General features: G+C 38.2%; 1 protein-coding gene across 2 annotated transcripts in view; it reads right to left on the bottom strand.

Annotated features, from left to right (window-relative positions):
- The window catches only part of LOC124884341 (kin of IRRE-like protein 3), a 234,023-nt gene that overhangs the window by 39,591 nt on the left and 168,850 nt on the right, over positions 1-25,582 (bottom strand). For both annotated transcript variants that reach the window (XM_047392219.1, XM_047392220.1), the window contains exons 5-7: positions 15,686-15,843; positions 8,963-9,113; positions 1,337-1,442 (exon numbers count right to left, since the gene is read on the bottom strand). In XM_047392219.1, the coding sequence (XP_047248175.1) occupies positions 1,337-1,442; positions 8,963-9,113; positions 15,686-15,843 (415 nt within the window). The remainder of the gene's footprint in view (positions 1-1,336; positions 1,443-8,962; positions 9,114-15,685; positions 15,844-25,582) is intronic.

Genomic DNA, 25,582 nt, shown 5'->3' with positions numbered 1-25,582 from the left:
TCTTGCTTCATCCCAGTTAAAAACAAGTGCAACAATGAACAGGTGGATAAGAGATCATTGTGATTTTCTAATTTTATCATGTTTTCACATCTCAGTATGTGGTCCATTTGACAAACCATTCCATACCCATGTGCTTATCCATAGTGTCTGATTTCATTTCTTTTTTTTTTTTTTTTATATTTTTATTATTAAAAAGAAAAATAATCATAAAAATGCCTAAATCTCAAATATTTGGTTCTTATTATCTTAAGATTTTGTATTACAGCTGAATTCAATTGACTGCAGTTCTGAACCCAAAATAAACAATGGAATTTTCTTAACCTGTTAAGCCTGAGCATACCGGTATTTGTATGAGATCAACACAAAGCAACGGCCATTTTTGTCATCTCTAAAACTAAATTAAATACTGCCAGTTTTTTTTTTTTTGTTCCTTAATCCCTTGCAAGAGGAGGCCTGGAAAAAAAAAGCAGCTTTAAATTTTGTTCTGGTCATGTCTTTCTTAGCAGGGCTGGTATTTAATAAGCAGGATAGAACTTCTTAGAATCAACATGCTAACTGAAATCAGCACATGATGAGAGACCAAACTTTGACTCAAAGTCTGCACTTTTCCTTCTGTCTCTGCTGTTGTTTCTCATTTGATAATTGCATCTTTTAACTTCCAAATGAGACTTACTATCTCACTTTTTTAATATTAACATCTTTTGTGTGGGTGAAGACACATTATTTGCTTACAGTGGGCAAAGTCAGCTACTGCAAATTGCCATTTGTAAAACAAGCGGATATAATACAAGAAATGAAAGAATCACCCGTCACCGTTCCACAAACTGGCAGATCCCTGGGGCAGGTGCTATCTTGACACATAATTTCATGGGAAAAAAAGCAGCAAACTTGACATCTTCCTCAGATGTCACACAAATTACATTTTCAGCTTTCCTTTGATGCACTCATGGACATTTAAAGTTCAAGGGAGATGATGTGACCATATAGCACATAGTTGTGCAAGAAAGCTCTGCATTACTTTACTCCAACCCAGTGAAACATGACATGGTTTCCCAAATGGTTTTTCAGTAATATGTTTCCATTAGATTTTTCAACAGTGTTTCATTGTTTTGTGTCCTCTCATAACAAGTATGAGGTGAAGCAATGTTGCAGTAGTATTATAAGGAGTCTGACAATGATTAATGCCATCAATACTGGGTATTAAATTTTGCGCCATTGATCAGAAAATATCTCATTAACTGCATTTCTCCTCATCCTTCAGCATTTTATAGGATCTTTAAAGCTTTGTGGATGACTTATGTGTGGGCACTGGAGTCATGGTGTGCTATAGTCTCACCTGTAGAGTGAAACTGGAGGGTTGGCCTTTCCAGAGCAGTGAAATTTCACAAGGTTGCCCTCTAAAATTGGCTGAGGCTCCACCGAGAGATTGACAAGTGGGAGATCTATAAAAACAGAGAGGCACAAAGACAAGCAATTACACAACTGGCATCCTCTTCAAACACTGTGCAGTGAACTGTAAGGTTAAGAAATATATTGTGTTGCTCATGTTGTTTATGGCTAAATGAGAGAGAAAAATACTACAAAAACAGAAGAGGAACTTGTGGTAAGTGGCGCCCTGGTGCCATGTCTCGCATGGGGATCCTCATCAAAGCACTTTTAAATGATCTGTATTTGATTACCTGATTAAGCTCAGTTGCAGACCTGTCTCTGCTGAACTCTTTTTGCTAGCCGCAACCCCAGCAAGCTTAAGTGCGCATGGCTTACCCAACTGTACACAATCACATTATAATACCTTTACACCCTCCTCAGTAATCAATAAAAAACCTTTTATTGGCATCAGCAATCAAACTATCATGTGCTGACCAGCTTTTTGCATGTTTCCACTTGTACTCTTGATGATCTCCTTTTTTAATTAGCTCCATGTCTTTAATATTGGAAAGCATTCTGCCATTACCCTAATTCATTCTTAAATGAGTCGTATCGGTGTCATTCGCAAAAAAGAAAAATCCTGTTCAGGACGTCCCTAGTTGTGATATGGCAAACTTCCAAATGAGAGTACCATGCATGTAAGTGTATCTTTGATAAGAATATGATAATTATAGCACTAATACCGTTATTCTTATATTCCTTTCGGACATTTTGGCAGTGTTTCGAACATCCCTGTAGCCCACGGTTGTTTAGGCTCATGTCGCTGAACAACCCTGATGTTTTTTTTACAAGTTGAATGCTTATCCTTTATATTTCTACTTCCACATATCCCCTACTTTTACTGTATGAAGCAAGTAAACTGCAAACCTAAACTGATAATGGAATTCACTGAACAAGAATTTGCAAGCGGAAAATAGTCCACAGCGAATTCCACAGCAATTAAAACAACATGCAACCTCAGTGGTGCAGCACAATTATGATGGTTCTGAACATCGCAAACATTCAGATTATGCAAATTCAGTAAACAACTTAATTTATCCTAATTGACAAAGGTGGAATTATTTTTGAAGAAACAGCTTCATTTCCATATCAACCCAGTCCCACGTGAAGCAAACAAAGCTATTTACCTCACAAAATCGAAGGATGAATTTATTTATTTATTTACAGGTAAAGCTATTTGTCAGGCTTTTTAAAAGTAATGTAGGTGTATTTTGTTCAGAGCCGCAAACGCAGCGAGGTAAATCATAATTAGCAGTTGATCTAGCAATTAGTGAGGTAAGTGCTTTACTGTTATTGGAAAATGTATTGTAAAGTGTCAACAATGTCTTTTTACTCTAAGTTTGCTATAAATAATGGTAAAATAGAGTCTTGTTGACACCTTTTTTATATGGGAGAATTTTTTAATCTTTCATATGTATTTCTCATTTTTTGCCTTGTGGTAGCAAACTGGTGAGTTACCCTAGACAGTCAACCAGTCACAAGGGGAAAACTGGCTCTGGCTTTGAAGCTAGCCATCTGTTTCAAAAGTAGATTCGCTCTGTGTTCAGCTACACTGAAGTTCTAACCAGGAACTGTGTTTGGAAGTGAATGAAGTGCACAGCAGTGAAAACAGATATCCGCTGAGAATGAAACAAAAAAGAAAAAAAAAAAAACAGCACACAAACACACTTTCATGGAGCCAACTCTGTGTATGGCTTTGGTGAGGGAATCTGTAAGCATGTGTATGTGTCGGCACCAAGTGTAGAAAACTGCTTATTACCCTGTAGCTGTGCAGATGCTCAAGGCTGGCTCAGCTGCCACAAAATCTCAGAGAGGAGTTGGTCCAGGTGCCACATTCCTTCCCTACTTGCACGCCCCATCCCCCATCAGTCGAAATATTCCCCTCCAGGACAACTGCACCCCCCAACCAACCACTTTACCACCTTGAAATCCATGAGCTTCACCTGTGCCACATCTCCCCAGGCCAGAAACAACAAGAAAACAACAACATTGCGAAACCCAGAAAGACTGCAGGCTAACTCAACAAGCATGTATCCCTAGGTACTGCACAGCCAACTGTGTACGCCTAGGCATTTGCATGCTTGTGTGAATAAAGGGGGGGGGGTGCATTATAATAAAAACGGAAACTCATCTTGCCTGGAGCAATAGTGTTATCCACTCAGTAGGTGTTTTAGAGCATTGTGGGTGGTTAAATCCGTGAAAGGAAATGTGGGTAAAAGCAACCTAAGGGGCAAACTGACAGGTGTGGCAGCAGTGGAGGTGGCGGTATAAACATCTGTGGGAATCTGGGAGCACACAGAGAAAGAGAGACTGACATCAAAAGACCAGGGAAGATCTAAAGGTAGTTTCAGTGCTAATAGACATAGCAACGCAGAAGCAAATTCAGAGTCCACTTGCACTAAAACTCTTCCTATATGGGACTTTTTAATCATGACATCATTTTTCTTGCTGCCAAGAGACTTCTAAAGACACACAAATGCTCATTACTGTCAATCTGACCACAAAATCAATGCTCTTTTGAAATGCCTGAACTGGCCCTCCCTTTTGAAAGAAAAAAAAAACTCCCCAGTCCCTTTCAGCAATAGGTAATGATAAATTTAATTTGTTGATAGTTCCATCTCTCAAGTCATTTTAAATGACAGCATTGGAAGCAACAGCTGTCAAAACCCTGTCAAACAATTTCCCCATTTTTGAATCAGGGGCTAAAGCCCCCTTTCTCACCTTTGACCTTCAGCATTTCTTTAATAAAGTAAATGCTTTCATGTGTAAATGCAATGAGATGGGCATGCCATGGCAGACCAATGCACAATACTGTTAATCCATCACTAGAACGGGCAAAATGGATAGATGGAGGAAACGGGTAAGCAGAAATGATTGGAGCTTCAGTAAAAACAACAGGAGAAATTGGGGAGGGTGTTGTTATACTGTAGTTGGCCGACAACTTTTGATGGGTTAGTTCAAAGTGGAGACCAGATGGTGTTTTTGGAACAATCCTCCGGCTGCTCTGTTCATAGAGATTCTGCCAGCATAACACCCCCCCACTTCTTAAAGCTCAATTTCCAATCTCTCTGGGTCATCGTAGACAGCTGTTCTCCAGCAGGACCAGGCTCAAACTCCAGAAGTGTTAGGATTCCTCTAAAGGATGCGGAGACAGAGGATTGCATTGTCTTCAGTATGGGTATGCTGTCATTTGGCTGGCTGAGTGGAATACTTCAGGGGAGAACAGGCTGATGGACAGCCTGAGGTCTAACATATTGATCTAAAGATATTCAGAATGCTACATTTACTTAGTTTAATGATGGCAGATATTGTGCCTTGCAATCCTTGCAATACATATGTGCTAAAATATCAGAATCAGAATCTGTCAACAAACAAAAAGTTTTCTAAGAAATACAAGAGCATTTTCCTGTCTATAACCTTATATTTATTCCATCTTACTCACAGATGCTGTTTCAGATGAATTTGGTATTATCTGCATGATTAAGCACGGAGAGCATGTAACTGAGCAAGCTACCAAAAACAAATCCTCCCAATTTGCACATGTGCATGTTCTTTATTAATTAGTCCCAACAAATGGCATTCATTTTCCCCCCACATGGTTCAGCTTGTTTGCAATGCAAACATACGGAAAAACCTTGGCTTTGCCTGTCCCCAGTGCATTGATTTCCCATTACACATTTCAAAGCACTCTTCTATGTGGGGCAATGCTCTGCAGATATGCAACTGCACTAGAAAATAATTGAGGAGTATTTCAAACCATGCAATGAGTGGGTATTAGCGAGACATGAAGCTTGCATCCAAAACAGATTTCCCCTGCAGTGGTACGTACTGTGGTGGCGGAGGGAACGTTTACTGATTTAAGTCCAAACAGTGACAAGCACGTCAAGACATGCTTCTGGAGAAAACAGCATCGGGGGTAGCAACCCTGTGTGCTATCAAATAATTACAGTCCGCTAATGGAATGGTGTGGACAACTGAAGTCAGCAGGGATCTGAATCACCTATGCTGGCTCTAAATCCCTCTTATTTCGGCAACATCACCAACAAAAACTGCATTTAGATGCTAAACTGCATTTAGATGCTAATTTATCTAAACCTCATCCAGATGAACTTTGGTGGGAGGGAAAATGCTGAGGTGTATGTAAACCATGAGCATTAAAGTAATGATAAAAAGAAAATACTATTAAAGGCATCGGGCTTTAGACTGGTTTAAGCTGTATAGCAACGTGCAGGGCTGTGTTTAAATTACACTCATTTGGAATGAGTGAGAGAGGGAAAAAATGACAGCTAAGCACAGAAGTGAGTCGAATATATGATTTTGTGAAAAGAAGACAGATTGGGAAGTTTATAAAAAACTTTTGTGTAGGTATTATGTCACTAGGATGGTGCATAAAGGAGCGTTAGTCTAAGATAAATAGGTATTCAATTAACTGCCTAAAAGTTGGGCTCATTCCTCAACAGAAAATATAATTCTTTATGATGGGAATGCAAGGGATACTGATACTCAGAGGGATACTGTCAACATATTCACCATTGCAGGAAATTTACTCATTGACTGCCTTAGTAAGGATGAGCCGAAAGCATCAATATCAGTTTCAGCGGTTCATGCTCAATACAATGCTCAGTCACAGAGTGTCAGAGAAACATCTGCAAGGGTTTAATCCTGTGTGAGACAGCTTGTGGACAGGAAATGATGTGTACCCCAAAATGAATGACACCCCCTCCCCCCTCCACTTCCTGCTCTAATGTTCTGTATGTCACTTGTTTTTATCCCAGGGTGAACAAGTTCCTCCCATTGCTCGGTTCACTACTTTGGTTCTATTGCATGTGCTATAACTAGGGGTGGAATGAGATATTGTTGAGCAATATTTCTCATAAATGTGAAGTCTGTCTTAGTTTAATGTATACTTATGAGCCCTGGAAATGGAGGTAAATGTTTTAAGCTTGACAACATGTATCTATTTTTCAGACTCTTATTTTAAAATAAGACAAGCAGTAGTTTTTGAGTTGTTGACGGAGTTGATTATTAAAGACTACCTGTCATAACAAAAAAACAGTGACACATTTACAATTGCATTTGTAAGCATGGTGAGGATAACCGCTAACAACACAAAGAATAAAAGTGCAATATATCACTTGGTCAACTTAAGACTGGAATATTTTATGCTGATTATAGATCTTTAGTTTTCCCATTAATATTGTTAAAATTATGCTTTGTCTTACTATGGTGAACTTAGTATTGTGTATTGTATTGTTTTGTCTTGTGAGGAGTTTTTGCTCCTCTACATTTTCCTGTTCAACATTTCAATGTTTAAGTTTCTTTTACAGTTCTTTGCCAAAATTCCAATCAAGCATTATTTTCATGCACGTTAACAAAACTTAAATGACATGCTCCTGGTTTGTCACACACTTACAGATTTCTGAGTGGTCAGTGACAATCATTTGACCTGTGATTGAATGAGGCGTTTTAAACTGTTGACAATTATCAACTTGTTTTGATGGGTTTTCACATCTGGCTGATTTACACTGTGAAAGGAGGGAGAACATACATGAACCATTACCAAGACCAAATTGTCAAGTGCATAATTTCTTTCACGGCCTGACAGGAAGCTCTTGAAAAAACAATTCCCTTATACAGTAGGTAGTGTGACTGCTTTTAACTTTTGTTTAGAGTGAAAAGTGGAAGGATGTAAAAGGTTTAATTTTGGTGCTTTGAATATTTTAAAATGCAACTTTTTGTCAGGTCATGTTTGAAAAGTAGTTTTAGTCTTTTACATCTTCAGTTTATTATTATTATTATTATTATTACTAGTAGTAGTAGTAGTAGTAGTATTATGACAGGATGGCAAATCAAGATCCATCCTTTCATTTTATACAAACCCCTATAAAGAAAAGGCAAACTGTATCCAAATTTTGTTTGCAAAATATTTTGAAAACCATGTATAATGTTTTTGCATCTCAAAACTACGAGGTGACTGAGAACAAGTTCTAGGTGTGTGAACACTTATAAGGCTCTGTATAACAAGTTGTGCAAGCAGCAAATTTACAACAAGACTTCACTCAGCAATCAAGAGCATCAAAAACTCATCTGTGTTTCAGAAGGTGTGCGGAAGTCACTCACCTTGCAATCAAATTAGCCTGCATTCAGATTAAGCAAATTAATACCTAACAAAAATCAATCAAAGTTTAACTGCAGCATGCTTGAATTCAGGGGCAACTTATTGTGGGGTGTTGATCTCTGCTTAAACTGAGCCGTGCTGAGCACTACCTGTCAAATCCCAGAAGGGAAGAGGGGTGGTGTAGGGGAGGTGAGAGCAAGGAAGGGAGTTGAGAGCCTTAGCCTTGTGGGAGACATGTTGGATCTCGACAATTAGTCTCTCCTGTCGCTCGGCTTCATCTCGCACTGTGAAAAATGTTTTCAGGAGCTTTAATTGTGTAAAGACGACATTTTGGAATGCTAATTAGAGATCTGCTCCACTCATTTTTCAGGGTTAAATCAAACATTTACAGGCACGGATGGTGCTATGACGGCAGGCATTTATCACAGACACATCATTATACATCGTGACAAATCAGTTTACATGTGGGCAGACTTTCTTCTCTGACTGCATGGAAAAAGAAGCAAAAAAAAAAAAAAAAACAGGAGCACAAACTGCTAGGGTTGCAAACACTTACAACTCTTAATCATTTTTACTCCTGCGCCTGAGTTGGCCTGATTATGCTATGTCCGCTCATGCCATTCTTGCCTCTTGCCGTGGACATAATAAAAAGAATGGAGTCAGTCATAATGGCTCTCTAAATAGCATTTTCTGCTTTATTAGTCATACTTAATGGTGTTGAAGGGGTAGTGAGTGATGCAAAATCCCATTGTTCAAAGCCTTTCTCTTACTGTGAGCAGTTCTTGATCGAAAAAATATTCCCTGACAATTGAGGCTCACTGCGGTTTACACGCTGGGCTTGCTTTGCCTATTTTCAACTTGAATCGTGGATGTTCTCATCAAAGAGACTGATGGCATGGGATAGGAAATAAGAGAGGCGGAGATACTTTGCTTTATTCCACAGCAAGCAGGTAGTTGGAACATAAGCTTCATTCATTTTAGTTAGACAGCTTCTTTGATTGATTTTTTTTTATTTTTTTTATTTGTCCTCTCCTGCAGACTAGCACTTAGAATTGTTGTGTGAGTGCCAAAAAGAAGCCCAACAGATTTACTAACAACAAACGCATATATAACAACATGGACAACATTTTCACTGAAAAGTACACAGTATTAATTAATACAAGATCTATTTAGTGGTAACTATAGCTCAATATTGAGTATGTCCGTTTATCTGTGCATCTGTAAACACCTTAATCCAAAAGCCTTTGGGTGTATGTGTGAGCGCGCCTGTGTACAGAAGGTTTCTCCATAAGAATGTTCAAAAGCGGGTGTGACGAGCCACAGACCTGCTCCCAGGATCCAAGGCGGACATGGAGGAGATTGGAGCCACAGACATAAACAAGAGATGAACAAAAGATTCACAGAAAATATGCTTACGCTGAATGTCTATAGTGACACTGGTCTCCTTGCCGTTGGGCACTGCCTTGTTAGAGGCCTTACAGATGATCTGCTGACCAGTCTCAATGTTGGAAGGTGAAAGGTAGAGCGTGCTCACCGTGCTTTCCCTCCTGCCATCTCGGAGCAATGTCTGCAAAAAGCAAAGAAACACTTAGTGAGGTAAAGCCAGTTTTGTGCTTAAATGCATTAAATGAGGAGCATTGTGACTCAGCTGTTTTAATTTTAAGTACCTGAATACTTTGAAATCTGGAAATCTAAAAGAGGGCATTGTCAACAGAATTGTATCCTGGATATTGTCTATTTAAGTTGGGGTAACAAAGGGATAGTTCAGATTTTTGAGGAGAAGTTCTCAGAATTTAAAATCAGTAATAGTTACCTTACCTCTGGCAGAAAGATGTCATATTGTTGTGAGTTAGCAGCAAATTGTTATTAGATTGGTGGAAGAGCTAGTTTGAACTACCCCTGTGTTATTCAATTAAATTATATCAGAAAGAAAATGTTCATATCTATGGGACACAATGCTACCGTATATGCCTGGATATTACCCAGCTTCACAACTGCTGGGTTGAGTTTATTTCTGTTCTCTATTGAACTCTTGGATTTTGCATCATGCTGTCATTTGTGCTGCAGCACTGAAGATGATTCCTGTGCTGTTCCAGGTCTTGGTGGTTTATTGGAAATTATCCAAGCAGACTAGCCCAGGCAGATCAGCTGGGCAAGCAGATATATCTATGCCAGTTTCACATTGTAACAAATATGTTGTTCAGCTTAAAAACCAGGGAGAAACCGAACAGAGGTATCTTTTAAAAATGTAGAGGGTTAATATAAATATTTTCAGTTAGAGTTGTTTTAATGAGCTAAAACAAGGTCCCTTGTTTGAGTAGCTGTTAGCCTTCCACCACTCTCTAGACTTCTACAAACCCACCTCGACAGTAAGCAAACCTTTACTTTACTAATAAAAAAGCTCCTCACAGAAGCTCACTTTAAAATATATGAATTATGCTTTAAACTGTTAAAATGCCTGCAAATGGAGAATAAAAGAAAAGAAAAATTACCATTGCAAGGATTTTTATGTATTATTTTATGTATAATTGTGTGAGCAATAAAGAAGTTAAAATTAAGTGAAATATACATCGGCTCCTTTACAGGAAACAGTAGCAGACCATCAAAACATTCTGGCTGTAGTTTTACCCCCAAAGGCAGGCTGATATAAAATTATATAAAAAAAGAAATTTTACATAAGTTTTTTTCAGAGCTTCCTTTTGTGTGCCTGGAGAGCTGTGCTCTAGTGCGTGGCTTGTCAAACTCCACAAAGGAAATCAATCTTCTTTTCAGTGCTCATCCTCTGAGCCCCGTATTGTGGAAGCCATCTGGAATCGGTTGGTAGCGCTCGCTGGCTCTCTGCTCTGACTCCGGCGTTCAGAGGAGGGCTCTGGGAGGCTATGCTAAACAGTGCAGGACAGAACAAAGTCACTGAATAGAACAAATTGTGTGGGCAACAGGGTGTATGGTGGTCAACCACAAAGTTGAAATGCATTTCCCTGCCTTCCCTTTAGAGAAGGCTGAAGGCTCAGTTCTCTTCAACAGAAAAAACAAAGAAGTAAAACCAATATTGAGATCCACAATTTGACTGTATTGGTACTGGAATTGCAAACAGCAACTCTAAAACCCAACTGATAAAATAACACCAATGTGAAAATAAAAACCACAAGCACTAAAAGTAACAGTGGATGTTTATTAGTAATACTGTGTTTAAGAGTGTTTCGATTCAGATTCAGCATTCAGTCTTCTCGGATGAATCTGATTGACCTGAAATTACAAACTGGGTGATTCTTCCTAAATTAATGAAAAAATAAAATGCAAATTGGTCAGGACGGCCTGAAAACAACTCCTAAATAGCTGCAGGAAGTTCTGGCAAGTCCTGGTTGTGTTCAAACACAGAATCATCTTCCTAAGAAAACATCCAAGCCTCGCTACCATCTCCTAAAACCTTGTGTAAAAATGTGCTATGGCCTAAGGTACAGGTTCTCATATGGGTATAAAATTACCCATCGGGGTTCTTGAAAGTATTCCCGGGGGTATTATAAATGTCTGTTGAAAATAGCATCCTTGCAAAAAACACATGACAGTAGTTACATTTTAAATCTTTTAATAAAGTAAAACCATAAACCTAATTTCGTAATTGGGCTGTTCAATCTTACTGTTTTAAAATATAAATAAAACCGATTCATCCATATTTTAGAATGGTTTGACTCAATCTGGCATGTGCCACTAGACAGGGCATTTTTGGTGTATGTATAGGAACCCTCTAACCTGGGAGAAAAAGCTTTAGAGCATAAAAAGGGATTTCATTTTTCAGCTTTACTGTCAGTCTATGTGGACACCCACATCAACCGCAGAATGGCTTCTCAACAAGAAAATCAAAGCTTTGAATTGGTGTAGTCATAGCCCAAATCTGGCAGAAAATATGTGGGGTCACCAGAAGAGCATTGTGGACAAGAGATATTAGCACAATCTAATAGATCTGGAGAACCTTTGCAGAAGTACAGCTGGGAAATATTGCCAAGTCAAGATGGCTATGTTCACACAACACTGGTCTTGATGCTTAATTTAGATTTTTTTGCTGAAATCCGTTTTTTTGCGTGGTGGTTCACACTACTATTTAATTGTGACCGCCATCAGACATGCTTCTGAATGGTTCGTGAAGCCTAAGTAGAAGAAAAATAATGACTTCACACAACAGCACACTGTTTTTGGAAGTAACAATTGATGTTGGAGTTTGTGCACTATTTTGTAAGTGCAAGGAGTGCCGACAATATTATTTCATCACCTAACCTTTAATTTTTGCCTACCTTTCAGCTTGTGGCTTAGAGTAAAACCAGTATGAAAAAAAGCCGTATTTATTATCTGCTCATTCTTTCACACTAATGCAAGGATTTCAGTCCAGTTAAACCATAATCCAACTATGTTATCCTTCCTGCCAAAGCATTCCACATTCTGTGTAGTGTAGTAAAAAAAAGGAAATGTTCTGTTTGCAAAATGATGCAAGACATAATATATATATATATATATATATATTTATATATATATATATATATATATTATCTTATCACTTCATAGTTCCACCATCTCAATGTATCTTTTAAAAGAACATAATTCTGAAGCATCTGCACCACTGGAGTGAACATATTAGTTTTTTTTGGCATTTCTGAGACTTGTAGAAAGGTAATATTACAGTTCCCATGCTCTGTAAATCCCATTTCCATGTGAAGAACCATGTGATGAAATTCATATTTGTGTGTGAGTCACTTTGAAAGCAGAGCACATTAGTTGTCAGACGCGGAATATGTCTATGTAATGTTCTTTGCGACACAATCGGGATTGTTTCCATCATCGCTCTGGACCTGTCTGCAGTCATTAATCTTAGAAACAGGGTTAGCTGGCAGCCGCACAAAAATTCGACCCCTTTTCACATTACAAATTGAGATGTATTCTTATTCATTAACATATAAAGCAACAAAGAATAATAACACAACCAGATTAAAACAGGACAATAGGCTTAGGTGTAATTAATTATTTCTGACCTCCTGAAGGTAAGAGAAACAAAGAAACTTATAACAAAAACACTATTTCCCTTATCAGTTTGATTAATGCATTTTCAAGCAATAAGAGACATTTTGCAGCATAAACATTCTCTTACATTACAAACAAGTTTGATAGCTGTGGAAATAACTGTCAAAAACTACAAGCTATCCTCTGGCTACTGCAGATGCACCAATCAATCACAGCAGGATTTGAATTTTGCCTTTGTAGACTTTGATCAGTGTTCTGTCAAACACTGGAAACACTGCATTAAATTTATTAAAACTAAAACTACCCACAGTTTTAGCTCAGTCTGTCCTTTAAAGCACTGTTTTTGAATTTAGCTTTGATGTATAAATGGAAATAAAATTCTTTAAATAATTAATTAATTTCTTTATTTTAGGTGGACTCCATACTACTGTCTCTATCATTAGACATAGATACAATGTTTTTTTCTCTTTAGGTTTCACAGTCCATAGTCCAATAAACATCAGAACTGATCAAAAACCTCAGCCAGGAAGAGCCCAACAAGTGCATATCTATTCAGTTGAAGCATTAAAGTCATAAAAACTGCAACCTACAGTATATAGACTGTAAAACATACTGTAAAATAATTGTCCTATAGTTAAATCTCACCCAGTTGCTAAAATAGCTATAGAAGATTTGTTATAAAAATATGTTTGAGACAATATGTTTGCACATAATTATCTTCCTTAGAGAAACAGCACAATGCACAAGAGTCACTTAAATAAAAACACAACTACCTTCAGAAAATATTTCTTCTTGTCCAAAGTGATCAAATGGGCATGCTTTTGACTTTGCATAAAACATATAAACATAATTGGGTCTAAGTTACCTTAAACAAATTACCATGAAAGATAAGGTTTTTCTAATAAATGTGTGAGTGACAATGGATAAATTGTGATCAATTAAATAGATGAAAACATTTTTACTAAAGACATTGAACATAACATTTGGATGTGATATAATTATTTGTTTCCACAGTTGTCTTTTTATTTCATTGACTGTCCAGTAGTTAAATACGTCATTTGTGCGTCATGATAACAATGCAAGAAACAAATCTATGAATACAAAATTAACAGCGCCTTTAAAAAAAGGTCTTACTGAAATGCTTCCAGGAAAGGACTGGAATGAATGAATGAATGAATGAATGAATGAATGAGTGAATAAATAAATAAATAAATAAAGCATCAGTAGGACAAAGCTTTAGAAAAACAAAGATTGGAAGTCATCCTCAAAATTCTAACCCATGATTCTCCAATTGTTGCATCAAATAATTAATATTGTAAAATGCCAATACAGATTTGAATGTGAGAACTCTTGAGCACGGGTTAGAGCTGAAGGCCTTCAATTAATTTCATTGGGTTTTTTTATATGTAAATTATTTATCTTCTTCTTTCTCTCCTTTGGTGAGCGTCTTCATTATAGATTACAATTATAAATTCCTAAGCTACTCTCACTAATAATAAGCAGCGCATCGTTTTTGGTTAAAAGCAACACATAGGGTTGCCTAATGTTAGTTTTAATCATAGAGTTTTAATTTAATCACTGGTTCAGTAAATAGTTTTCATGAGGTTACAGACATGAGGTTTTGGATGGGTCAGAACTGTCATTACACATGACACCATCAGTAAAGCCATCTTTGTGAACCCTTTACCACATCTGCTCACATTAGACCTCTTCATCTGTTGGAAATGAGAAGACCATCAGAGCAGATGATTATGTTTTCAAAATGTCCCCCTGCTTCTCTGCGGACCCAAGAAAAGTCATCTTGGTTTAATTGAACTCATTGCTTTTTAATGTTAGGCAATAGAGATAAGAGGAGGGAAGCTCATACTCAGGTGCAGGCATGCGCACAACCGTCACCTACTGGCTCTCAATGTCTTCATATATGTCTTCACTTCCAAGGAAGTAGGGAAGGTAGGAAGCATTCTCCTCTGGCTACCATTAGCAAACAGCACCTCCGGCAATCACTATATTCAAATCGGCCTGGTGTCGTACCTCAGCCCAATCAATGGCATTTATCTGCCAATAATGGGATGAGACAGCGCGGGGAGAGGAGGAAGGGAGGGGCTGTGTTAGTCTCCTAAAGTGCCTTGTCCCTTTATGTGTTTGTTTAAACATAAATAGAATATAACCGATTTAAATTGATGGCTAAGCTTTAAGGACTAATGTCAATCCAGTGTTTAGGTTCATTTAACCACAGCATGAAAGGGGTTGGGACTGCAGTGGCATCCAAAGTCTAAAAACAAACTGCCATCGAAAATCAAACTGTGAAATTAAAACATTCAGGAACCTTACACTGTAGGTCAGAACTGGTTGGAATCATGCAAGCTTCTTTCGGACGAAATAAAAAAAAAAGACTAGAAAGAGACAAAGTTTTTGATAGTCACATGGTCTGACCATCTGCTTGTCTTAGATGATTTGTGAATCAGATGGGTAAGAAAAAGGCTTCTGTTTTTGTGGCTGAGACAAAGTAATGACTGAGGCATGATTTAACACTGTGCTATAGTTACAGCAGGGAATATACTTTAGTCAGATGAGACCAAACTTGCACTTTTTGGATGTAATTGCACTCATCATGTGTGGAGAAGAAGCTCTGGACGTCCCCCCAAAATGTCATAGCACTAGTCTAGTTTAAAGGTGAGAACATCATGATGCCGGGCTGTGTTTTTAGCATATGGTACCAGCAGACATCATATAATTGAATAAAGGATAAATGCAGAAATTTACTGGGACATTTTTGATAGGAACCTGGGGATAAAATAAAAGTGCACTTTATTACACCATAAATTAATTTATGGACTAATTTGTTTTCATTTCTCCCTATGTGTGGATTCCTTGTGCTGTTCCTCACTACTAGTGTGAATTTCAGGTCAGTAGCCTGATTCTAAATATATTTACTGAGGAAAAACATTGACATGTCCAATGCTTTTTCCCCCCGCCATATGAAGGAAAAAATGCTAAATACATATATTGTTGATAAAAACAAACAGAAATTGAATGGGCCAGAGTTCTTCCCAACATATTCATACAACACCCCCAAACACACACCCATGTGGTCTACATACCTGTTATGACACACACCTCAGTGCTTACCTTGGAGTACATTGCCCCGTTAAGGACCTCTCCGTTGCGAATCCAAATAATGGAGGCCGCAGGTTTGGCATTGTCAGCGTGGCACGTCAGGTTTAAAGGATCACCGGCTCTCAGGCTCACCACAGGTCCTCCACTGATCACTGGGTCGTCCGGGGGAACTATTGAAATATAAACACAGAAAAAGAAACAGGAATCAAATGTGATCATTACTAGGATGTTTATTACAGAGGGATACAAGCATGTGGCATTGCTCTAGTTATTAAAAGATGCTTAATTTAATTAGTTTGTTCTACCGCATTCACAAAAACTGATAATGAACTGAGAGACAAACCCTTAATTTCTTAGGTTCAATGTACTAATGATCTTCACAGACAGTTGCGGGTGCTTGTCGGGTGTACACAGATTATTAGCAGTTTTTTTTTCTATCTCAGTTTGTCCATGGATGTTGTAAAACTGCAGTCAGAAAATGTGCTTGCTAAAAGAGAAGCCCTGTACACAATGGTTGGAAGCTTAGGAAGCCAAAGTCACAGCATGACTCTCCAAACAACAATCAACTCTCTACACACTCAGTGCAGAGCCTGCACACATACAGTACATGTCACGGGTAAATGTAAGTCAGTCAAATCCATTACACTGATCAGACGCGCTCATGTACTTTCCTCTCCTCTGCGGCTCTCAGTGTTGACAAATACAAACGGAGGAGAGCATGTGCGCCTCCAATGGCACACATCAAAGTCCTGTTTCTGTTTTACCAATGAGCTGATCTGTTTTTCTTTCTTTCCTCTCTCTTTTGTTTTTTTAAGGGAAACGGCTGTGAATTATTGATTGACCTGAGTTCTCATTACAATGCAGATCTGGGGCAAGATGAAATCAAAGCCTTGCAAGCAGCTGCCATATTTCCCTGCAATAGCGTCATGATTGGAGAGAAGGTTGTTATGGGTGAGATATCTGCTGTCAAACCGATCTGAGACAGATGAAAAGAAAGAAAAAAAAAATATTCGGGGTGTGTTTGTAGATCTAATGAAAACGAGCAAAAAGTATTCTTTTATGGTAAGATATGTGTATAAACCTTAGCCCATTCAAACATGCATATACAGCATTCTACACCTGCCACTGCTGAAATTAAAACATGCTAAAAAAAAGCATTACTTTTGCAAACTTTACTTCAGTTTGAAAAGAATAATCAAATTCCAAAGTTTTATCTCAGAGCCAGATGATTGGATTTAGTTTAAAGCTCTGTACCTATTAGATCTTCCTAAAATCAGTCCACAGACTTTGATATTTTCTTACTAAAAGCCCCTTATATTTACAAGGATTGGTAGCAAAATGAAAATGACTAAAATTGGGAAGTCTATTGTGTGTGTAACATTTATTTAAACTCACCGGCACCAAACACAAATACCAAATTAGCCAATCACAGAACAGCAACTCAATGCATGTAGGCTTGGTGAGATTTATAATAGGCACCAGAATGGGGAAGAAAGGGGACTTAAGTAACTTTGAATGTGGCATGGTTCTTGGCGTCAGATAGAAAGGTTGGACTATTTCAGAAACTGCTCATCTGCTGGGATTCTCTAGCACAACCATCTCCTGGGTTCTCAAAGAATTGTTCAAGCAGCTGTATGGACAAACATGCCTCAAGCTCAAATAACCACTTGGTAAGAGGAATACCCTTTCTGAAGTACAACATTGTACCTTTAAACTGGATAACGAACAATGAAGCACAAAAATCTATTAATCTCAAACTGGTTTTCTAAATAATGTCCAGTTGACAAATCAGCAGCAACTGGGTGATGCAATCAGGTTAACATGGACCAACATATCTGAGGATTGTTTCTGACACCTTGTTTAAGTGACTTCTGAAAAATAAATGTGGTCCTAGCAAGGTAAAAAATAAATAATAAAAAAAAAGCACCCTGCATAGAGAAAGAACAAGTATTAGCATCAAGAGAAAGCCTGATTAAACAACAATGTTTTTAACTACTTTTTATAATTATCCACATAATAGGCTAACTTAAGTTGAAACGGTAAACTGTGACATTGTCTTGATAACATAGACAGAAAGGTGCTGTTTCGTCTGTATTTAATTTAATTTAATTTAATTTAATTAAATGTATTGTTTTTTTTCTTTTATACTCAGAACAGCAAAGAGATTCCAACTCTAATCAATAACAACTACAAGCAGTGTGTTTAGGAAGAAGTCAGGATATATATTTTAGAGCCTGTTAATCATAGCTCTTAAGGTGACAAAATAATTTTATAATGAATCCTAAACACTACTGGGAGCAAGTGTAATTAATATAGAGCGGAAGTGATATGAGTCTGCTTACTAGATCATGTTAGCAATCTGGCAGTAGTATTTTAAATACCTTGGAGGTCTGAAGGAGATAATTTATCTACATTGGTAAAGAGACCATTGCAACAGTCTAAAGATGATGAAACAATGGTCTCAGTCTTATTAGCATATAGGCCAAGATATATTTTTACAAAGCCTGCCAATATATAGCAGACTAGGGCAAAAAATATTTTCAACAGGTAAGGGTTAATGGACGAAGTTGACTGACTGTTTGTCACTAGCCTGTACGTAACATTAAACTCAATTTCTACAACATACTCATTAACTTTCTGAGGTACAGTTAGAAACAGTGGATGTGGGTGAAGGACCTAAAAAGGGGTTAGACTTGAAAGAAATAACTTTGGCTAATAAGTGACAGGGAATTAAAATATTGTTACAGACTCAGACTGTCAGACTCAGTGAAGTGCTGTTTATAAAATCTGACAGCAAAATATATATCTGTAGTATAAATAAAAAGGATCATAAGTGTTTTTCCACTGCTTACTTGCTACACTGTACTGGTGAGTCTGACAACAGCCTTTTGAATTAGACAGAATGTGCAAAAGAGGTTCTTTATCCGGTCCATCAAACAGGAAATTGCAATTGACTAAGTGTGAAGAAAAGGATGTGTCGAACGATTTTCTCAAAATCAACAGAGACCAAATGAAAGAAATACAAACAAGAAATACTTTGTATACATGGATCATGGACTGCACAGAGGTGCAATTGTTAGCACTGTTGGCTTGAAGTTAGACGGTCCTGGGTCCAAATCCTTGGAAGATCTTCTCTGTAAAGAGTTTGTGTGTTCTCCCAATGTATGTGTGGGTTCTGTCCAGGCACATTGACTTCCTCCCACAGTGTCTAAAACATGCAGAGAAAATAATCAAGGCGGACCTTTGCTATTTCCAGGATGTATACTGGTCTAAGGTTAGGAAAAGGGCAGCTAAAATCTCTGCAGACCCCACACACCCTGCATATAAACTGTTTAGTCTTTTACCTTCAGGTCAGCGCTACAGAGCCTTGTTTGCTAAAACCAGCCACCACAGAAACAGTTTATTCTGCCAGGCAGTTTCTTTGATGAACACATGACAGAGTTCCAAAACACCATGCATACTTGGACGGATTTCACATTATCTTCTCTGTAAAGTCACATGTGTATGTATGTACATTTTGAAGATATTTATAATTTTTATTTCTATTTATATTGGGGGGAAAATAAATCTTTACTGAGAGCAAAGTGTACTGGAGTCAAATTCTTAGCTTGTGCGCACAAACTTGGCAATAAGGCTGATTCTGACTGATCATACATTGTCTATGGATGTGAGTGAAACATTTGCATGAGTGTCTGTCCTGTTTGTCTATTTGTTGCCTTGTGATGAGCTAGAAATACATTTAGGTATGGGAGCATCCCTTAACTCACTGACAAGTAAAAACAGGCAGCATCTGATTTGTCTTTCATGCAAAAGTGAGGAACAAACACAGATTCATGAATGCAATTCTAGTGGGGGTTCAGTCATGTTCTTACTCATACTGGCATTTAAGACAAGATGATTTCAAGTCCATCCAATAGGTTAGGCTTAAAAGACACATACAGCTGATTGTTATTGGCATAAAGGTGGTAGGAAGTTCTACATACGTCTCTGTGGGTTTTGTTTTTGAAAACCAGGTTGAAAAGAGTAAAAAATATGTAGTCTATAGAATAAGTGATACAATTGAATTTCCACCATTTTTTCTTAAATAACTCACCAGCAACCAAGATTTAAACTTGGTGTTTTATTTTCAGATATAATCTCTGCCTAGAGGAAACGTTTTGAAAGTAATTCAAGAGGTAGAAACAAAGGTGAATCCTCAACTCCTGAGTCCTTAGCTATCGATAACTCCAGTTAAACATGCTTCTTTCTGCTGTGTCTTGGAGAACACTTTCCTGTGTTTATGCTCTGTAAACACACATACTTGTCGCTTATCTTTGAGATCTGCAATTTTTTAATTGATGAAAACAATCAGAATACTTTTTAATTTAATTATATCTGTGATAATGTATCAACACTACATTACTCTAGTAAAGACAAGCACATCTTTGTTCTGCAGTTGATTAGTAGATGGGGGTGGCTTTTCAGTCTTTGGCTGTATGACTAATATGTTTGCCTTACATAACGTTATTGATTAAAATCATGTTTCCTTGTTCAAATAATCTGAAAACACACCCATCAGCCCTGCACACTTGCTGTGAGTAATGCCTGATTCAGACCTGCGTGGGAACACTGAAGTCTGTACTCTGACTAGACCAGACTACTTCGACACCGGCCAGCTGGCCCAGCAAATCTGCTATTTCAAAGGCATTTCAGAATCACTTGTTCCTTATATGTGCTCGAGTTTGTAGCGTTGGTGCTGGCATGGCTCCCTTTCATCTTCTCTACATTAATATGTGGAGGGGTGGGCGAGGTGGAGGAATCCTGGGTCAAAACAAGCAGGTCAGACAAATGAGCATGCTGATCTTTGCAAAGAGGAAAGAAACTCTGTGAGAATGTGGCCACCTTCTGTTCCTTCATCATCAATTGGAAAGAAGGTCATGAGGAGGATCCCATTAGTTTATTCTCAAGCTAACAATCCATTGCGTGCTTGGTATGCAAAAGAGACAGAGAGCATGAGAACAGCATTATGAGCCAGAACTGCAGACAAAATAAAAGTGAGGCTCACTCCATGACAGCTGATTGCAAAGATCCAGAGTTATTGGCTTGCTGTCAGGGTTCTCCAGCACACATGACTGAAACATTAATTAAATGTCAAGAATATAAGACAGCCATAAAGGCTTTCATATGGAGAGAGAAAGATTAGATAGAAGAGTCTGACAGAAAGTGACTGATAGGACTCAGCCTTGAATAGAGCACACTCAAGCGGGGTGATTTTTCTGTTACTGCTCAAAGTGCTCAAAGCTCCCTGAAAAGGTGAGATCACAAGTTTTTTATCCTTTCTCTCCACATAGCGTTGTCTGTATATAGGTGCTAGCTTCCGAAAGCAACACCAGTAATGAACTTGGTTATATCTTTATTGAATAGTTATGTACATGCCTCATTTAAGTCTTTCGTCTCATGCTTCTTACCTTGGTTTACCTTTCAGGAACAGCAAAGTAAAGCATGCAAGAGCATTGGGGAATTTCTGATGCATTATGTCTGCTCAGGTGTAGATGAGCTACATAAAAGTCAAAGGTAGAAATGACAGTGCTGGGGTGCACCTTAAGGTCATGTTGCTGGCTACATGCCATTAAAACACTTTGAGGGGAGGCACTTGGTTTGGCTTCCTCCATCTCTTTCTGTCCTTCAATGTGTTTGAGATCCCATGGAAAGAGTATACCAGTGGTGTCAAATGAGAGGAACTGTGTTCTAAATGGAAAATACAGTGTCTTGCCAAGGTGTTTTTAAACCTAAACTTTTTCAACTTAGAACCACCCTTTGCTGTAGAACAGCTGCTAGTATTTTGGGGTATGTCATTACAAGCTTTGCACATCTAGAGACTGTATTTTTTGGCCATTGTTCTTTGCAAAGATGCTGGAGTTCAATTAGACTGGATGGGATGCATCAGTGAATATCAATGTTTGGGTCTTGCCCCAGACTTTCTGCTGGATTTAGGTTTAGACTTTGACTGGGCTATTCTAACACCTAAATGTACTTTGATCTAAATAACTGGTGTCCAAAGTTAGTCCTCAAAGGCTGGTGTACTGCATGTTTAAATGTTGCCCTGGTTCAACACACCTAGCTCAACTGATTTATGGTTTATTACCAGGTATCTGGGTAACTTGATTACATGTTAAGGAGATAATTTAGTCATTTGAATCAGCTGTGCTGAAGCAACAGGTCAAAAACATGCATGACACCAGCCCCTTGAGGACATGGAGATGAACACCCCTAATCTAAATCATTCTATTGCAGCTCTGGCTGTATGTTTAATGTTGTTGTACTGCTGGAAGTTGAACCTCATCTGTAGTTTCAAGTCTCAATCAATAGGTTTTCTTCAATGATTGGCCTTTATTTAACTAGATTTATCTTCCCTTTAAGTCTGGCCAGCAAGTCTGTCCATGCTGAAAAAAAGTATCCCCACTGCAAGATGATGGCACCAACATGTTTCATTGTGTATGTGGGGTGACGTGGTGTGATCACTCACATGTCCATAGGAAAAAAACAAAATTGTGCTGCACAGCTTATAGTTATCCTGTTTACAGTCCCGCCTGGGCTGTGGATCTCTGCAGCTCTTCCAGTTAGCATGGGCCTGTTGGCTGCATTCCTAATTAATGCTATCTCTTAGTTTAGGTTGACAGACATGTTTCTACTATGAAAACCATGTATCATGTTCCTTCCACTGCACAATTTTGTGCTACTTGGTGTTGCTCTAGAATCAAATCTCAAGAAAATATGTTTGCCATTTACGTTGAATTTTGTGGTTGTGACGTAAGGAAATGTGAAAGAGTTGAGTTTGAACACCATATAGGAATACGTTTGTAATCACCTAAAAAACTGGCAAACTGGCAAACGTTTGTGTTTCATGTTTCTTTGGAAGAAGAAAGGATTGGCCAGGCACAGACATGGAGATGTGAGCATTAACCCAACATCCATTGAACATGCAAATGACTGAGTAAAGGAAATATTAAAAAAGAAAATATATTTCTCTTTATGTGAGATCTTTTACAGATCCCTAAAAGGTGACTGCCAGGTCTGACTGTTATACAGAGGCCAAGCCTTGAACTAGAATCAGCCATCATCATTACTAGGGTGTTTGCAAACTTGGCAGTCCCTAATGGTTCTAAATTAGCTCTTTACTGCAGCCATTCAATGGTCTTGGCATAAGTAGTGTGGTCAGTGGTACAGATTGATCGCTCCTCTTTAATTACAGGGCTGACTCACTGCTAACCCTGCTTCACTGACTTCTTTTTTTTGAAGAATAATAATGAAATCCCTTTCAACACTTTCACAATTTTCATTCTCCATGAAACCTGTAGGCATTTCACCTGCAAAAATCAGGTTTTGCAAGTATTGCTGTGATTACAGGTTTTATATAAATCAAAGATTACAGACTGCAGGGCTGCCACAAAGGATGTGCCTGTCAGTAATAATCAAAGATGCAAAGTTGTTATAGCTAAAGAAAAACAGCTCCTAGATACAAGGGATTCATTACTTTAATCGTTTGAAAGATCTTAATAGGGTCACATATTTTGATTTGTCTTTTGAATTCATGGCCTCTCTGGATCACAGATGTCATGGTGAGTTACAAGCTCCAAGCAGTCATTTGTTTCTCTCTCTCTCTGAAGCAAAAAATCCAAATTAGTCTGGCACAACCAGACTATTACATCAGCCTATTCCAGTCTTTTTGTTAGATACATTCCTCTATTTTAATCTTCAGGTGCAAAAAAATGTCTTACTCATTCCTCATTTTAAGAACTTTTATTGTTTTTTATTTTTATTTTAGACATATCTAACTATAAACTTTGAATTGGCCTTCTCACATAAAAAAGAGAAGGAGATGTCAGATAGAATGGGCTTCATTATCATTTAGTTTTAGTGCAAAATCAAAGAGCTCCATAAATGAAACCAAAGTATATTAATGTGTAATTAACTCAGAGGAGCAAGGTGATAAGTCCATCACATTGAAGAGGGGCATGGATAAACCCTTCGGGGGCAATAAAACTGTCCTTTAATTTGTGAAACATAAAAATTCGTCACCACAAAAACAAAGTCGGCATGTTTGCGAGGAAGCAGATACCTCCAATATGGTGGATAAAAAAATCTCCTAAAGATTGGTGCTGCTGATGGCGAACCTGCTGGGATCATCAGGCCTGAACCAGTGCTGGAAGAGCGCCACCAAATCAGATGGCTGGAATATTGAGACCATCCACTGCTTTAAGGGATTGCAAGCACAGGAGGAGGAAAAACTATTTGGAAGCAAATGAATGAGAGCAGGCTCCTCATGAGGAGGCTGGAAGATGAAGGCGATGTGTGACTGCTGTAATGCGGCACTTCAGCAATGAGCTTCCTGACTTTTCTTGTATATTTGTGAAAAATGCTCACACTGCCTGTCACCCGGTCGCAACAGCTTGTAAAATTTCTGATAGATAAATCAGAACAAAGAAAAAAATGAAGATAAGAAAAGGAATGCCCAGCACAGGTGCAGACGTGAGACATGTTTGGCTCACTGGCCCAGATCACCAGCCCTCTTTGGGAGCTGTCATTGTGCATCTGTTTGACAACCACTGCATCCTCAGCCACATGTTTGCAAATGAGTAGACACACACACATAAACAGAATAAGTAAAAAGCAAAGTCAGAAAACTCAGGAAAGGAAGGATGGATGGATGGACGGACGGACGGATGGTCGGTCGGTCGGTCGGTCTTTTGGTGGTTTTGGCATCTTAACACCACAATACCCAAATATAATGGATCTGATCTGGAGTAAATGGATATTTATGAGCTATTTGAAAACAACCTGGTAGAGAAATGCTGAACAAGCACTGGCTTGGTAAAAAGAGTTTACATTTATTTCAGCTGAAAAATATTACATGGAAGTTTGCATATGAGTCAGAGCTTATAATTAAGCAGTTTAATTAGTTAAATAGGTCTTTATCCAGCTGTAGAATCAAGGGCTGCAAACTGCATCTCTTTTGGGCCGATCTGGGCTTTAAATAGGAGATCAGTACTCCCCTTTCCCCCCTTATGAGTACAACTTTTTAATGAATATTTTAATGAATGCAGAGGGCTTTTGGTACCAATGGGACATGATATCTATAAATAGTATGAAATTAAATAAAAGGAACGAAGACAAAATGAGGAGATGCCGTAGTTGTCAAACACTTCAACACAGTGTAGCCATGTGCAGGTGCAGAAAAATGCTCAGCAGATTGTGAGGGTGATGACATTGCTGCACACCAGGTTGTTGCTACAGTTTTCAGTCTTGTGTGTGTGTGTATGCGTCTAAAAGTGAGGAGGCAGCATCTCCACGTTTCAGATTCCAAATTACATTTTAAAAATAGTAGTTTCTTATTTTTTTCGTTCTTGCCAATTATTTGCCCGACTGCTTTTAAAAAGTTTTCTAAACGCAAAAAGAAGGTTTTCCAATAGCTGTTGCAGTTACAGCCAAGGGAATGGCATTTAGTATGTGGAGAGAATTTGAAATCAGCTCAACACCTGTACGCAGTCAGAGCTGCTGTTGTACAGAGCACAGATGTGTTCACGTCATCTTTTCTCCATCAGCAGAAATGTAGAGAGATAGACAGAAAAAAAAAAACAACATGCAATCTGTCAGCCATAATCACACACCTGTTCCCAGCCTCTCTGATATCATAGATGTAGTTATCTTCCCATCTCAAGTTGCAGAGAACATAACGGAAAAGACAGTAAAATGGACACTTTATCTCCACTTATATGCACTTATAGCACTGAGATGGTGAGCCTTAACCCAACTTTTGTCAAAGTGGATTTGGTTACTTAAGAAGAAGGCTACAAAACATAATAAGACTTGTCTCAGACAGTTTTTATAAAGCCACTATACAGTAAAACAGATGTAGCTGTTTTAGGTTTA

Source organism: Girardinichthys multiradiatus, chromosome 18 (genome assembly GCF_021462225.1).
Source record: "Girardinichthys multiradiatus isolate DD_20200921_A chromosome 18, DD_fGirMul_XY1, whole genome shotgun sequence".
Taxonomy (NCBI): Eukaryota; Metazoa; Chordata; class Actinopteri; order Cyprinodontiformes; family Goodeidae; genus Girardinichthys; species Girardinichthys multiradiatus.
Note: the sequence above shows the minus strand (reverse complement) of the source record. Positions and strands in the feature narration are given on the sequence as shown.